Source organism: Oncorhynchus clarkii, chromosome 32 (genome assembly GCF_045791955.1).
Source record: "Oncorhynchus clarkii lewisi isolate Uvic-CL-2024 chromosome 32, UVic_Ocla_1.0, whole genome shotgun sequence".
Classification (NCBI taxonomy): Eukaryota; Metazoa; Chordata; class Actinopteri; order Salmoniformes; family Salmonidae; genus Oncorhynchus; species Oncorhynchus clarkii.
Genome location: NC_092178.1, coordinates 19399758 through 19413222, shown reverse-complemented (window position 1 = coordinate 19413222; position 13465 = coordinate 19399758). Strand labels below are relative to the sequence as shown.

The 13465-nt window shown below is 42.2% G+C and overlaps 1 protein-coding gene across 3 annotated transcripts in view; it reads left to right on the top strand.

The window, feature by feature from the left end:
- Positions 1 to 1282: 1282 nt before the first annotated feature.
- The window catches only part of LOC139392197 (CUB and sushi domain-containing protein 3-like), a 634291-nt gene continuing 622108 nt past the window's right edge, over positions 1283 to 13465 (top strand). For all 3 annotated transcript variants that reach the window (XM_071139991.1, XM_071139990.1, XM_071139989.1), the window contains exon 1: positions 1283 to 1543. In XM_071139991.1, the coding sequence (XP_070996092.1) occupies positions 1354 to 1543 (190 nt within the window). In that variant the 5' untranslated portion in view covers positions 1283 to 1353. The remainder of the gene's footprint in view (positions 1544 to 13465) is intronic.

The window sequence follows — 13465 nt, the reverse complement described above, 5'->3', positions numbered from 1 at the left end:
TGCGCGTATCGGACATACTTCAGCACCTTGGAGAGTTCCAACACGCTCGCGCCTTCATGAGCCCTTCCTAATTATGCAGTATGATTTTTTTTTAAACACACACGTATGGTGCGCAGTGCTGGCAAAATATCCTACAGAATAAACAACTAAATATGTGTTTTTGTTTTACGTCCTGTGTAAAATTGAGAAAAAAACAGGGACGACAGTAGATGGTTAAGTGAATGTGAGATCACAAAGTGACCTAGGCTAAATAGGACAAATATTAAAATGTTCGAATTTGTAAAATATGTAGGCCGTGTGTGTGGGGTGTGGGAGAGGGGTGGGGTTGGACCAAGAAAGAGTCAGTCTGGTCATTGAGGAGATAATTTGACGGGGCTCATAGCGTGTAGATGGCAGGGTGGGAGGGAGAGTGAAAGAGAGAGAGAGATTCAGTCTGGTCAATGAGGAGAGAATTTGACGGGGCTCATAGCCTGTAGATGGCAGGAGCGTCCTTCTACACTGCTCCTTAATCCTGGAAATGACTAAACTTTAAAATTGAAAGAGGAAGTTAAATACGGGCAGATGCAATGTATCTTCTGATTCGAATGCGATAGAATATGCAGAGGTTTTAATTCGGAAGCAAGGTGTCACCAGTGTTTCAGAGGATGACTTATGTCAATGTAATTACACGAAATTACGATTAAATAACTGCAATTGGTTAGATTAAACGTAGTCTGCACCAATTATCCACTGCAATTTAACTTTGATGCCACTATTCTATTTCAATGGAAAGGATGGCGTCGTTTCTTGAATCGTCATCTCTAACAAACGGAACACACTAAGGCCTACTATATTCTGTTTTGTGACATTTTCTGAATTATAGCGTTGTCAGTCAGGAAGTTTCGATTGCAAAAAAAAAAACTCTACATGCAACTTATGATTTTCTTTAAGAAAATACTTGTTTTCTTTTTTATTGGCTCAAGATTAGCCTACCATATTATCGTCACTGAGAATACTTTCTATATTTATTTATTTCCGTGGGAATGCACTTGACTCGTGTGGTTCAGTTTTGTTCTTATTTGATGGCTATGTTACCTACCATCTCTACTCATGTGGTGAGATATTTCCACAGAAAACACTGACTATAGAAAATAAAAAATTAAATACACTTCGTTTTAAACAACGTACCAACTCGCGAGGAATCGAGCTGAGAGTTTTGCCCCTGTTGGTGAGATGGTTGAGTCCTCGTCAAGGTTGCTGTGGTATCCCAGCATCGCCGTTCACTTCGAGCTGTGACCGCGCGCCAGCCACAACCGAAGACACACCGCTACCGGCTGAGGAACGGAGGAGATTGAGAAGAGAATAACTAGCTTCATGATTGTGAACATGAAAACAGATGACATAGAGGGGTATAAAATCAGGTCGACGGACATCCTAAAGCTTTTCAAGAGAGGATGTATTAGATGCGCTCCAGTGGACTTTTTACAAGCTAAAAAAATGAGGATTAAAACTGGAGTTATATTTTGGAATCTCGTATTTTTTATGATGGTCACGTGTGTGCGAGGTAAGGAAAATCCTTTGATGTCCTATGTAGTATTGCATGTCTTACTACTTGTGTTTTTGGAGGAGGATGGTGTCTTTTTGTATTGGAAGACCCGTCTGTGCAGTAAAAAGGCATTAAAAAAGGCTAGAGCTAAGGTGAAACATTTACTTGCCAGGCTGCCGGTTCAATGCAGGCATTGAGCGAGAGCTCAATAAATATTCTTGCAGTATGCTCAAGCGGATACGTGAGTTGCTTATGCCTAATAACCGGTGGGTTGTTTAGGGGAGATTACGTACCCCTATCTGCATATTTTTTTAATCTTACCAGACCCATTTCCATACTCGTCACTATCCACCTGTTTTATTTGAAATATGATTTCTGTAAATTCTTAGAAATGAACCACATTTGTTTCAGAAAATGTAAATGGCAAATGAGAGGTGCAAGCTCCTCGGTTTATAAATCAGTGTAAGGCACGTTACAATTTTAGGCTATATAATGAGACTACACAGACAACTACATACATGTTCCTCATCTTTCTGATTACCTTGTGTTTGAGGGAGAGAACATATGGGGGACATATAGGGATGAATATGGGCACCTATTCATCTAAAATACTCTTCATCTTCCAATAACTCCAAGCAAAACGATGTCTTTACCCCATACCATCCTTTTGTATATACTGCCACCTTTTCCTTAATTGTAAGACAAGCCTTCCCTAAAGCCAGTAGACTATAGGCTTTGGTGGGCTGTGATTTAACTGTTGCGCGTATGGCACCAAACACAAGCACATCGATGCAGATGCATCATTCATTTGCAACATATTGGATTGATTATCTAACACCTATTGATATATTCCGGGTTTCTTATAATTCTAGTAGAATATATTAAAGATGAGAGGGTTTAGGTCTGTTTGATTCCAAGCATGTATTATGGCTGGAATCATGCTGCGAAGAAGGCATTTTATTTGGTTTATGCTTCTGAGGCAATATGTGTTGATGATTCAAGTGCTAAGAAGTTGACGTAATTGAATAGATACATTTGGACAATAGTGTTTGCTGCATACATTGGTACAATCAGTGGTGGTGGCACTGATTTAGGGTAGACGCTGAACATGGTATTTAGGGGAGTAGCCTATATCGGGTGTCAGCCTTCGCGCGTCAACATCACCTGCACGCAATTAAATTTGCATAGCCTATACCACTTTCTTTAGCTAATGCTGATGCCCGATGCCCATCTTTCGTAGGCACAAGAACGACAACAATCATATAGGCAACTGTATGCGGGTCGTCTTGTCGTCATCTCTTTCCTGCTAGCCTCTTTTCAGATCAGTCAGACCTTTTCACTGTCGATACCCACTCAGCGTTCCTTGCTAGAAGTCTGATTAATATTCTACTGCACGCGCTCTGCATCCTGGTCACCCATCGATTCACATCTGAGTCGTCAAGCCCAAGGCCTCAGTAAACTGCATTTATTACGATAGTTAAGAAGACACAAAAATGCCGGTCCGTAACACGTCTCCAGAGGACAACATCATTTATTTAGCTTAGGCCTATACAGTGACGATATTTGGTGAAAAAGTAAGTAGTCTGCCTACTCTGTCTGTGCTTGGTGCTATGGCCGGATGATAAACCGACGCGCGGTGGCGGTGTGATGAGATCCAGACGACAAATACTTATTATCCAGGACCAGCAACACATACCTCCCTCTCTCTATACATTTTGGATGATGTTCATACTTAGCCTACATTGAATAATTGTTATGGCAAAATGTATTGTTTTGGTTCAGTTCCAGTGAAGACAGACGGAGGTTATTTGTAAATGTATACAAACCAAATACTTCCATCTCAATTTCGATGCCATGATTAAACTCGGAGGAAAAGTTTTACCTTTGAATATAGGTATATCACTACTGCGTACTAATAGCACATCGCAGATTAGTATGTGTACCCACAGTTAGTTTACTTGTCCCTAGCAATTCATCAAGTACAGAAATTCCATTCTACATTGGATTAAATCACCTTACTCTCCATGAAGTCCGAGCCATATAATTAGAAAATAGAACACTGAGGAACATTCTCCCAGCCAGAGACCATTCCCCCACGGTGTCATTATATTTGTCGATAGCGTGGGTGAATTCACACAGGCTGGCTAATAGACAAGACCTGGCCATGTTCAATATAATGATATAGATGTAGGATCTTATTTTGAGCCAGTTTTCTACAACAGGAAAATAATCCTGCAGCAACAGGAAATGTGAATTATTATGTGGATTATAATTAATGTACATTTTTGTAGGGGTCGATACATTTTTTGTAAGGTACAATCAAGTCTGAAATTTCAAAGTGGAAATGATAAACTTCAGCAACCTTTTAAAACCTCAAAGACACTATGCATTTTACATTTCCTGCATTGCTGCAACAGGGTGATCAAATTAAGATCCTACTGTACAGTATGAGGTCAGCAGGTAGGGGTGGATTATTAACAACTAGCAGGATTATGCCTGTGATCAGTACACACACACACACACACACACACACACACACACACACACACACACACACACACACACACACACACACACACACACACACACACACACACACACACACACCCCAGTGTGTGTGAGGCTGACTGCTCTCTCCCTGCAAATGAAAGAGCTGTTTGAATCACCATGAGCCCAGTTTGCCGTCGTGGCACAGGCAGGTGCAGAGTGCAGTAGTTACAGTCCACAGATGTCTGCAGTAACCTAGATTTATTACATGTCTGTGTGTGTGTGTTTTGGCACCAGAGTGGGTAGGTGACAGTTGTTGTTTGCACCAAGAGCGTATACAAACATTTTAGCATGTCTGCAGAATAGCGTATGTGTAAACACAGGGTATCAACTGACTAATGGATGGTACATTGCACTTCCATTAAAGTGAGCCTCAAGAGATATTGCACAATCTTCACAGCAGTGGATACAAGGACCATTTTCTTTTTAGCTGTATCTTCTTTCTCTTGATATTATGGACATGAAGAAATCCCTAATGCTGTATCTTATTGCAAGGGACCAGAGATATTGATTTCAATTCTTGTAGCAGACACAAAACACCACTTCAATATGAACTCACCTATTCTTTTTGTTGTTGGAAGTAATACTTTTTACTGCAGGTTTGCTTCAATGGTATCTGTCTACAAATGACTTTGTACTTAGTCAACATGAATCATCGTTGGTCACTCTCAGTCAAGGTCTCTTCTGGGAAATCATTCTTAACCTTTGGACATTGTCCCCTTGTGGCAGTGATGGAGAGGCACATGAGGTTGGCTAGGGGATGGATCCATATTAGTTCAAATGTAATCCACCACCTGAGCAAGTTATTATCTGAAAACACAAGGTTATTGCTGATTTTTGATTAAGTCTGTGTACAGTTGTGTAATTTGATCCAGTCTATGTACTGTAGCTGGCATATGTCAGAAGACCTGTAATTCTCTAGGATTCTCTTGAATTCTCAAGGATTCTCTAGTCTAGAATTCTCTAAAATTCTCTAGAATGTTCAGATTTTCTAGAATTCTCTAAGATTCTAGAGAATCAGAGCTTTTTCATAATGAGTCATCTGATGACTAACCAAACAGTACAACCAGGATGTTATGTAATGTGAGTGGACATCCAGAGTGGAGTTATACCAGCAAAACTGATCTGAAGGGAATGCATGTGGTCAGTTTTGTATACTGAGACCCAGTGAACTCTGTGTTTGTCTGGGGATAACCTCACACAATGGGAGGTGTTGTGTGGGGATTTTGACAATTGGTGCTGGAGACTGTTAAATCAACGTTTCATATCTGTCTACACAACTCAGGTACAAACCCACAACACTGTCTCTCTGGTCTACACGTCTGACTGACATCATGAGATGCTTACCCATACTCAGATTGTTGGAGGTCGTTATCCAGCCTTTTCATCAAGCCTATTGTTGTTCAGTGCACAAAATAAGGTCACATTTCAAAATGTTTTGTCCAATGATGTCTACTGTAGTTTTAGCTTCAAATCACATCTGCGCTTTCCATTCTCCCTGTTGGTCATGTAGGTCATTGAAGGTACAATCTCCTTCTCTGTGGGCACTGTGACCATGTTCATTATACTGTTAATGTTCATTATCGGTAAAGAACAAGAAGGCCCGCTCACTGTTAAAGCTCACAATTCACTGCTTTATTGACAATGTTTTGATACGAAGCAGATCTTCGTTCGGTCATTGTGTTAATTATCGAACCATAAATAAATCAGGAACATTCCTGTTGTATTTACTCCTACAGTAAATGGCTTGTCTTTTTTTCTGTTGCTATGCAGATTACAGTCAATCGGTTTTCCAATAAGGGACCCATTAACTAACTATGGTTTCATCAATGCAATTTATGTTGTTGATAAATTAGTTCCAGTATAATGGATAGAGGGTTGCTGTGGGTCTGTGTGCTTTCGAAATTGCTGGTCCTAGTCTATTTACAGGCAAGTGTCCTTTCATTGGCTCTGATCCTGGATTGGCTGAACTTCCCAGTGCTTACAGTAGACCACTGCCCTTGGTGCCTCCCTGTGACTTTCTTGCATAAGGGGGTCATTTTATTTTATAGGTCTAGTAGCATCTGACACCAGGTATTTCAGCGAGAGACCAATGGTCTGTGTGAGAGAGATGTTTCATCGTCACTCACCTCCATCATCAGATCCAGAGCTTGCCAAAGAACGTAAAGACACCACCACTGGAAAGGGAGTGTAGGGTACAGCGTTGACCTGCTGCCTTTCCATCATGGTGGGTCACGTTTTTACATGGGGTGTTGGTCTTGACTTTGCCTCCGTCATTATTGGGACATAAAAACCGTTGAGCTCAGTTGTTGGGTGATGTATTTCTACATTTCACTTGGGAGCCTTGTTCTCTACCGCTGGGAGCAGATGCTTGTGTCAAGGGAATAGGTGCTCTTTTAAATAACACCTGTCTCACACATTGGGGTTTGGAGGGCCTATCTGTTGGCAGAGCAGGTCTACTTTACGTTCCCTATATTCCCCTTTTCCTTGAGATTTGATGGGCCACACTTTCTTTGGATAGTTAGGGTACCGGTCGCGATCGGGGCATTCTACAGAAATGCTTGATCACCACACATTTCTGTAGAAAAGCCAACGATAGTGCCCCTACCACTGTTTGCACTTGATTCAGAAGCCCTGCGCACCTGTTAGGCAAAGTGTTCCCATTTTGAACCATTTCATGTTTGAAAAGACAAACTCTGCCTATCTGGCGGACTGGGAGATCTGTGTATAAATTAAGTGTACCTACTGCGCTGACCAATCGGATAGCTCATATCACGACCCTGGGCACAGCAAAGTTTGATACTAGCCTATTTGAGATCTTTTTACTTTTAAAACCATGACCAGAGAGCGACTGTATAAGAAAACAGCAATGAGTTGCTGTTTTTATGAATGAGTTCATGTAATAGTTTTTATTCAGCACTTTCAACACTGTTTTTATTCAACACTATTACAAAACATGAAATGCGCTTCTCCCTACTTGCACTCCCGCTGCAGTTGGATTGATATCCCTGTATTTTTATTATTATTAGCAGCTTGTTGTATCTATGTTAATATCGAATAATATTTCACTTTCTCTGGTCATAGGAACAACATGAATTTGTGCACGTGGCAGATGCGGTGCGACTCGAGTTTCACCACCAGGTGGAAGACGGTGTCCCCTCTCTCTGGTCAGTCTCACAGGAGGAACGGAAGGAGAGAGCAGGTGGAAGACGGTGTCCCCTCTCTCTGGTCAGTCTCACAGGAGGAACGGAAGGAGAGAGCAGGTGGAAGACGGTGTCCCCTCTCTCTGGTCAGTCTCACCGGAGGAAAAGAAGGAGAGAGCAGGTGAAAGACGGTGTCCCCTCCCTCTGGTCAGTCTCACAGGAGGAAAGGAAGGAGAGAGCGGGTGGAAGATGGTGTCCCCTCCCTCTGGTCAGTCTCACAGGAGGAAAGGAAGGAGAGAGCAGCTGGAAGACGGTGTCCCCTCCCTCTGGTCAGTCTCACTGGAGGAAAAGAAGGAGAGAGCAGGAGGAAGATGGTGTCCCCTCCCTCTGGTCAGTCTCACTAGAGGGAAAGAAGGAGAGAGCAGGTGGAAGACGGTGTCCCCTCTCTCTGGTCAGTCTCACTGGAGGAAAAGAAGGAGAGAGCAGGTGGAAGACGGTGTCCCCTCTCTCTTGTCAGTCTCACTGGAGGAAAAGAAGGAGAGAGCAGGTGGAAGATGGTGTCCCCTCCCTCTGGTCAGTCTCACAGGAGGAAAGGAAGGAGAGAGCAGGGACCGTGAGAGGCGGACCCTTTGCTGCTTTCTCCCGCCATCCGCTGAGACGAATGTTGTGTACAAAACAACTAATAACTCGTAACTTAGAAATCTCCAACTTCTGTGCGTTCAAGACAACTGAGAACTCTGAAAAAATGAATGGTAATCCAACTCAGAATTCCAAGTCGGAACCTCTAGCATCTTTCGAGAGCACCGACTTTCAGACCTGAAGATCAAATAAAATCAAATGTTATTAGTCGCATGCGCCGAACACAACAGGTTACAGTGAAATGCTTACTTATGAGCCCCTAACCAACAATGCAGTTAAAAATAAAAGTAACATGTAATGAAGGAGCATGTCACGTTGGCATGAAGGATTGGTAGACAGGCGTAGGAATGCGTAATTTTATTTTTTATCAAGACCAAATTACGGCGTGCCGTGTAAGGACACGGGGACGAAGACCAAACAAACACCATACAAAACACAGGGTTGAAACCCAAACAAAAGAGTGAGGAGTACCTTGAATAAATAACACGCGCACAATTATTAACACACGGGTAAAGACCCGTAATCATCTGCGCAATCCCAAAGGGCACGAATGTCCAACACACACAGCACAGGTACTCACACGAACCAACAGCCATAGTAACAATAATCGACCGCCCAATGGAAACCAAAGGGCACATACATGCAAATACTAATCAGTCGGAATAAGGGACAGGTGTGCATAATGAAAGTTCCAGAAGGATCAGTGACAGTACACCCCCTCAGCGTAACGAATCCGGCCTCAAAGACAATCACAGGAACGCAGTGCGGGTTGATCGGGACCCGATGCAGCTGCCGAAGTTGCAGCGTCGTCAGACGGACCAGTGTCGAACGGACTGCTTGTGGTGGCGTTGGATGGACCAGTTGTGGCTGCTGAAGTGGCATCATCGGACAGACCCGTTGTGGCGACGTATGATGGCCCAGTTGCAGCTGCCAAAGATGCGGCGCCGGACGTACGTACGTAATGCGTAATGAACCTTCCGGGAGGATCCGTGACAGAGCAGCAGTAAAATAACAATAGCGAGACAATATACGGAGGGTACCGGTACAGAGTTAATGTGCGGGGACACCAGTTAGTCGAGGTAATAAAATCAGCAAAAAAAGAAACGTCCCCTTTTCAGGTCCCTGTCTTACAAAGATAATTCTTAAAAATCCAAATAACTTCACAGATCTTCAGTGTAAAGAGTTTAAACACTGTTTCCCAAGCTTGTTCATTGAATCATAAACAATTAATGAACATGCACCTGTGGAATGGTCGTTAAGACACTAACAGGTTACAGACGGTAGGCAATTAAGGTCACAGTTATGAAAACTTAGGACACTAAAGAGGTCTTTCTACTGACTGAAAAACACAAACAGAAAGATGCCCAGGGTCCCTGCTCATCTGCGTGAATGTGCCTTAGGCATGCCTCAAGGAGGCATGAGGACTGCAGATGTGGCCAGGGCAATAAATTGCAATGTCCGTACTGTGAGACGCCTAAGAGAGCGCTACAGGGAGACAGGACGGACAGCTGATCGTCCTCGCATTGGCAGACCACATGTATCAGCACCTGCACAGGAACGGTACATCCGAACGTCACACCTGTGGGACAGGTATAGGATGGCAACAACAACTGCCCGAGTTAAACCAGGATCGCACAATCCCTTCATCAGTGCTCAGACTGTCCGCAATAGGCTGAGAGAGGCTGGACTGAGGGATTGTAGGCCTGTTGTATGGCAGGTCCTCACCAGACATCACCAGCAACAACGTAGACAGGACTGGCAAAAAGTGCTCTTCACTGACGAGTCGTGGTTTTGTCTCAACAGGGGTAATGGTCGGATTTGCATTTATCGTCGAAGGAATGAGCGTTACACCGAGGCCTGTACTCTGGAGCGGGATTGATTTGGAGGTGGAGGGTCCATCATGGTCTGGGGCGGTGTGTCATAGCATAATCGGACTGAGCTTGTTGTCATTGCAGTCAATCTCAACGCTGTGCATTACAGGGAAGACATCCTCCTCCCTCATGTGGTACCCTTCCTGCAAGCTCATCCTGACATGACCCTCCAGCATGACAATGCCACCAGCCATTCTGCTCATTCTGTGCGTGATTTCCTGCAAGACAGGAATGTCAGTGTTCTGCCATGGCCATGGCCAAGAGCCCTGATCTCAATCCCATTGAGCACGTCTGGGACCTGTTGGATCGGAGGGTGAGGGCGACGGACATTCCCCCAGAAATGTCTGGGAACTTGCAGGTGCCTTGGTGGAAGAGTGGGGTAACATCTCACAGCAAGATCTGAGAAATCTGCTGCAGTCCATGAGAAGGAGATGCACTGCAGTACTTAATGCAGCTGGTACACCAGATACTGACTGGTACACCAGATACACCAGATACTGACTGTTACTATTTTTAACCCTCCTTTGTTCAGAGACACATTATTTAATTTCTGTTAGTCACATGTCTGTGGAACTTGTTCAGTTTATGTCTCAGTTGTTGAATCTTGTTATGTTCATACAAATATTAAATGTTAAGTTTGTTGAAAATAAACGCAGTTGACAGTGAGAGGACGTTTCTTTATTTGCTGAGTTTATATACATGTAGGTAGAGTTATAAAAGTGACTATGCATAGATGATAACAACAGAGAGTAACAGTAGTGTAAAAGAGGGAGAGGTTGTTGTCCTTTCACCACACGGCCAGGTCTCTGACCTCCTCTCTGACCTCCTCCCTATAGGCTGGCTCGTTGTTGTCGGTTATCAGGCCTGTCGTGTCATCAGCAAACTTAATGATGGTGTAGGCGTTGTGCCTGGCCGTGCAGTCATGAGTGAACAGGGAGTACAGGAGGGGACTGAGCACGCACCCCTGAGGGGCCCCTGTGTAGAGGATCAGCGGATATCATGATTTGACTAATTTCATGCTTTGACCTCGCTATTTTTCCTACTTCCCAGTTGTCTTGAATGCACCATGACCATCAGATGCAGGGAACCATCAGTCCAGTAAAATAAAAAAGCTACTTTTGCAAACTATTTCAGATTATGCTCAGCTGTGCCTCGCAAGTACTAAACCAACTGATCTATTTTATTATCAAAGCTCAAGTTATGAAATATAGTATGGTCTGAGAAGAACGCTATTACCAGGCCAGGCGTATAGCCAATATGCTTTGATAATGTATTAGGCCTAATTCACAAACCTCATTCATACAGAACTGTTTTTATTAGGTTAAAACTTCTTATGGCTAGGCATCCCTCTAGCGGGACAACTTCCGGTGAATCTGTAGGGTGCGCAATTCAAATAAATGATCATAAAAATTATGGATATTAAACATTTACGTACATACATGTGTCTTAAATCAGTTGAAAGCTTAAATTCTTGTTAACCTTTATAGGGTCGGGGGCAGTATCCTAAATTTCCGCCTGTCTGACGTGCCCAAAGTAAACACCCTGTTACTCAGGCCCAGAGGCTAGGATATGCATAGAATTGGATGAAATACACTCTGAAATTGCTAAAACTGTTAAAATAATGTATGTGAGTATAACAGAACTTGTATGGCAGGCAAAAACCCGAGGAAAACCCATCCAGAATAATTTTTTTGTAGCTCCCATCAACTTCAAATGTGAAGCTGTTGAAAACTATGACTTCCGCCTCCAAGATTGCAGTTCCTTTGGTTTCCACTAGATGTCAACAGTCTTTATATATGGATTCAGGCTTGTTTTTTGAAAAACCAACGAGTAATAGTTGTTTATCCATGGGGAGAGGTAAGGCAAAAGTAGTCTCTTTGCGCTCGTGAATGAGGGCGTGATCGTTGTTATTTTCCTTCCCTATTGAACATATTATTCTCCGTATGAAATATGATCATTTATTTAGATATTAGACTACCTGAGGATTAATTAGAAACATGGTTTGTCTTGTTTGGACGAACTTTATCGGTAACTTTTGGGACTTTGTCGGCATGTTGAAACGGTGGATTACTGAACTCAATGACGCCTACTAAATGGGATATAAAAAAGAAGGACTTTATTGTGTAGCTCGGACCCTTGTGATTGCAAACCGAGGAAGATCTTCAAAGTTAAGTGATTTATTTTATCTCTATTTATGATTTTGGGAAGCCTGTGCTGGTTTGAAAACATATGTTGTTGTGAGGTAATCGATAATCGAATGCCATGCTTTTGCCGTAAAGCTTATTGTAAATCGGAATACGTGGTTCGATTACCAACATTCTAAGCTAAAGAATCATGTATGACACTTGTATTTTCATGAATGTTTAATATTACGATTTTGTATTTTCAATTTGGCGCGCTCAGATTTCACCGGATGTTGTCAAATTTAGCACGCTAAGAGGTTTATTCTAACTGCACTGTCTGATTTACCGAAGGCTTTACTGTGAAAGCATGCCATGCGATTGTTTGAGGACGGCGACCTACATCAACATTTTTCCACAGGTTTCATAAAATCACAAATAGCGATTAAATATTCACTTACTTTTTGAAAATCTTCCTCTGATTTGTCATCCAAAGGGTCCCAGCTATAACATGTAGTGTCATTTTGTTAGATAAAATCCTTCTTTATATCCCAAAAAGTAAATTTCATTGGCACCATTGATTTGAGCAATCCACTCGTTCAACATGCAGAGAAAGGAATCCGAAAATCTACACCTAAACTTTGTTTCAACAAGTCAAAATACATTTCTATTTACACCTCAGGTACCCCAAAATGTAATTAAATATATATAATATTTAATATATATAATATATATAATATTTCATGCAGAAAGAAGTATGTTCAACAGGAAAGCAATATTAGCAGGTGCACGTCCTCTTCATAGGTCGTGCAAACACGGATTTCCTAGCTGGTGTTGTTGAACTAAAACTCATATTTCTTACCCATTATTCAAGTTACAAGCCTGAAACCTTGAACAAAGACTGTTGACATCTAGTGGAATCCATAGGAATTGGATTTGGATATGTAAGAGCATGGGCTCTCAAAAAAAAAACTACCATATCTATTGTGTTATCGTCTCATACCTTTTTTTTTTATTCTACAAACTTCAAAGTGTTTTTTTATCCAATGGTACCAATTATATGCATATCCTGGCTTCTTGGCCTGAGTAACAGGGAGTTTACTTTGGGCACGTCAGTCAGGCGGAAAATCTGAAAAAAGGACCCTAGCCCTAACAAGTTTAATGTAAAAAATAATTGTAAGTCATGTTTTAAAAAAATCAAGGCAGTAGATCTCAGCTTGCGTTTTGACTGTGAAAGTGATCTTGACTCAGAAAAGGTTGATGACCACTGTTTTAGGATAAGGGTTAGGGTAAGGGTTAAGTTTCAAGTTTTAATGTCACGTACACTAGTAAAGTGAAATGCCTTTGTTGCAAGCTCGAAACCCAACAATGCAGTAATCAATATCAATATAGTACTAAAAATCACATAAAGTAGAACAAAAACATACAAGAAATAAAAATAAGAACAACACGACAAAGTAAGTAAACTGTATATAGGGTTAGTCCCAGGGTCAGTTCCAAAACCATATAGAAGCTGTTTAGGGGCCTGTTAGTATGACTTGATGCACCGGTACCACTTGCCATGTGGAAGCAGAGAGAACATTCTATGGCTTGTGTGGATGGAGTCTTTAATGATACTCC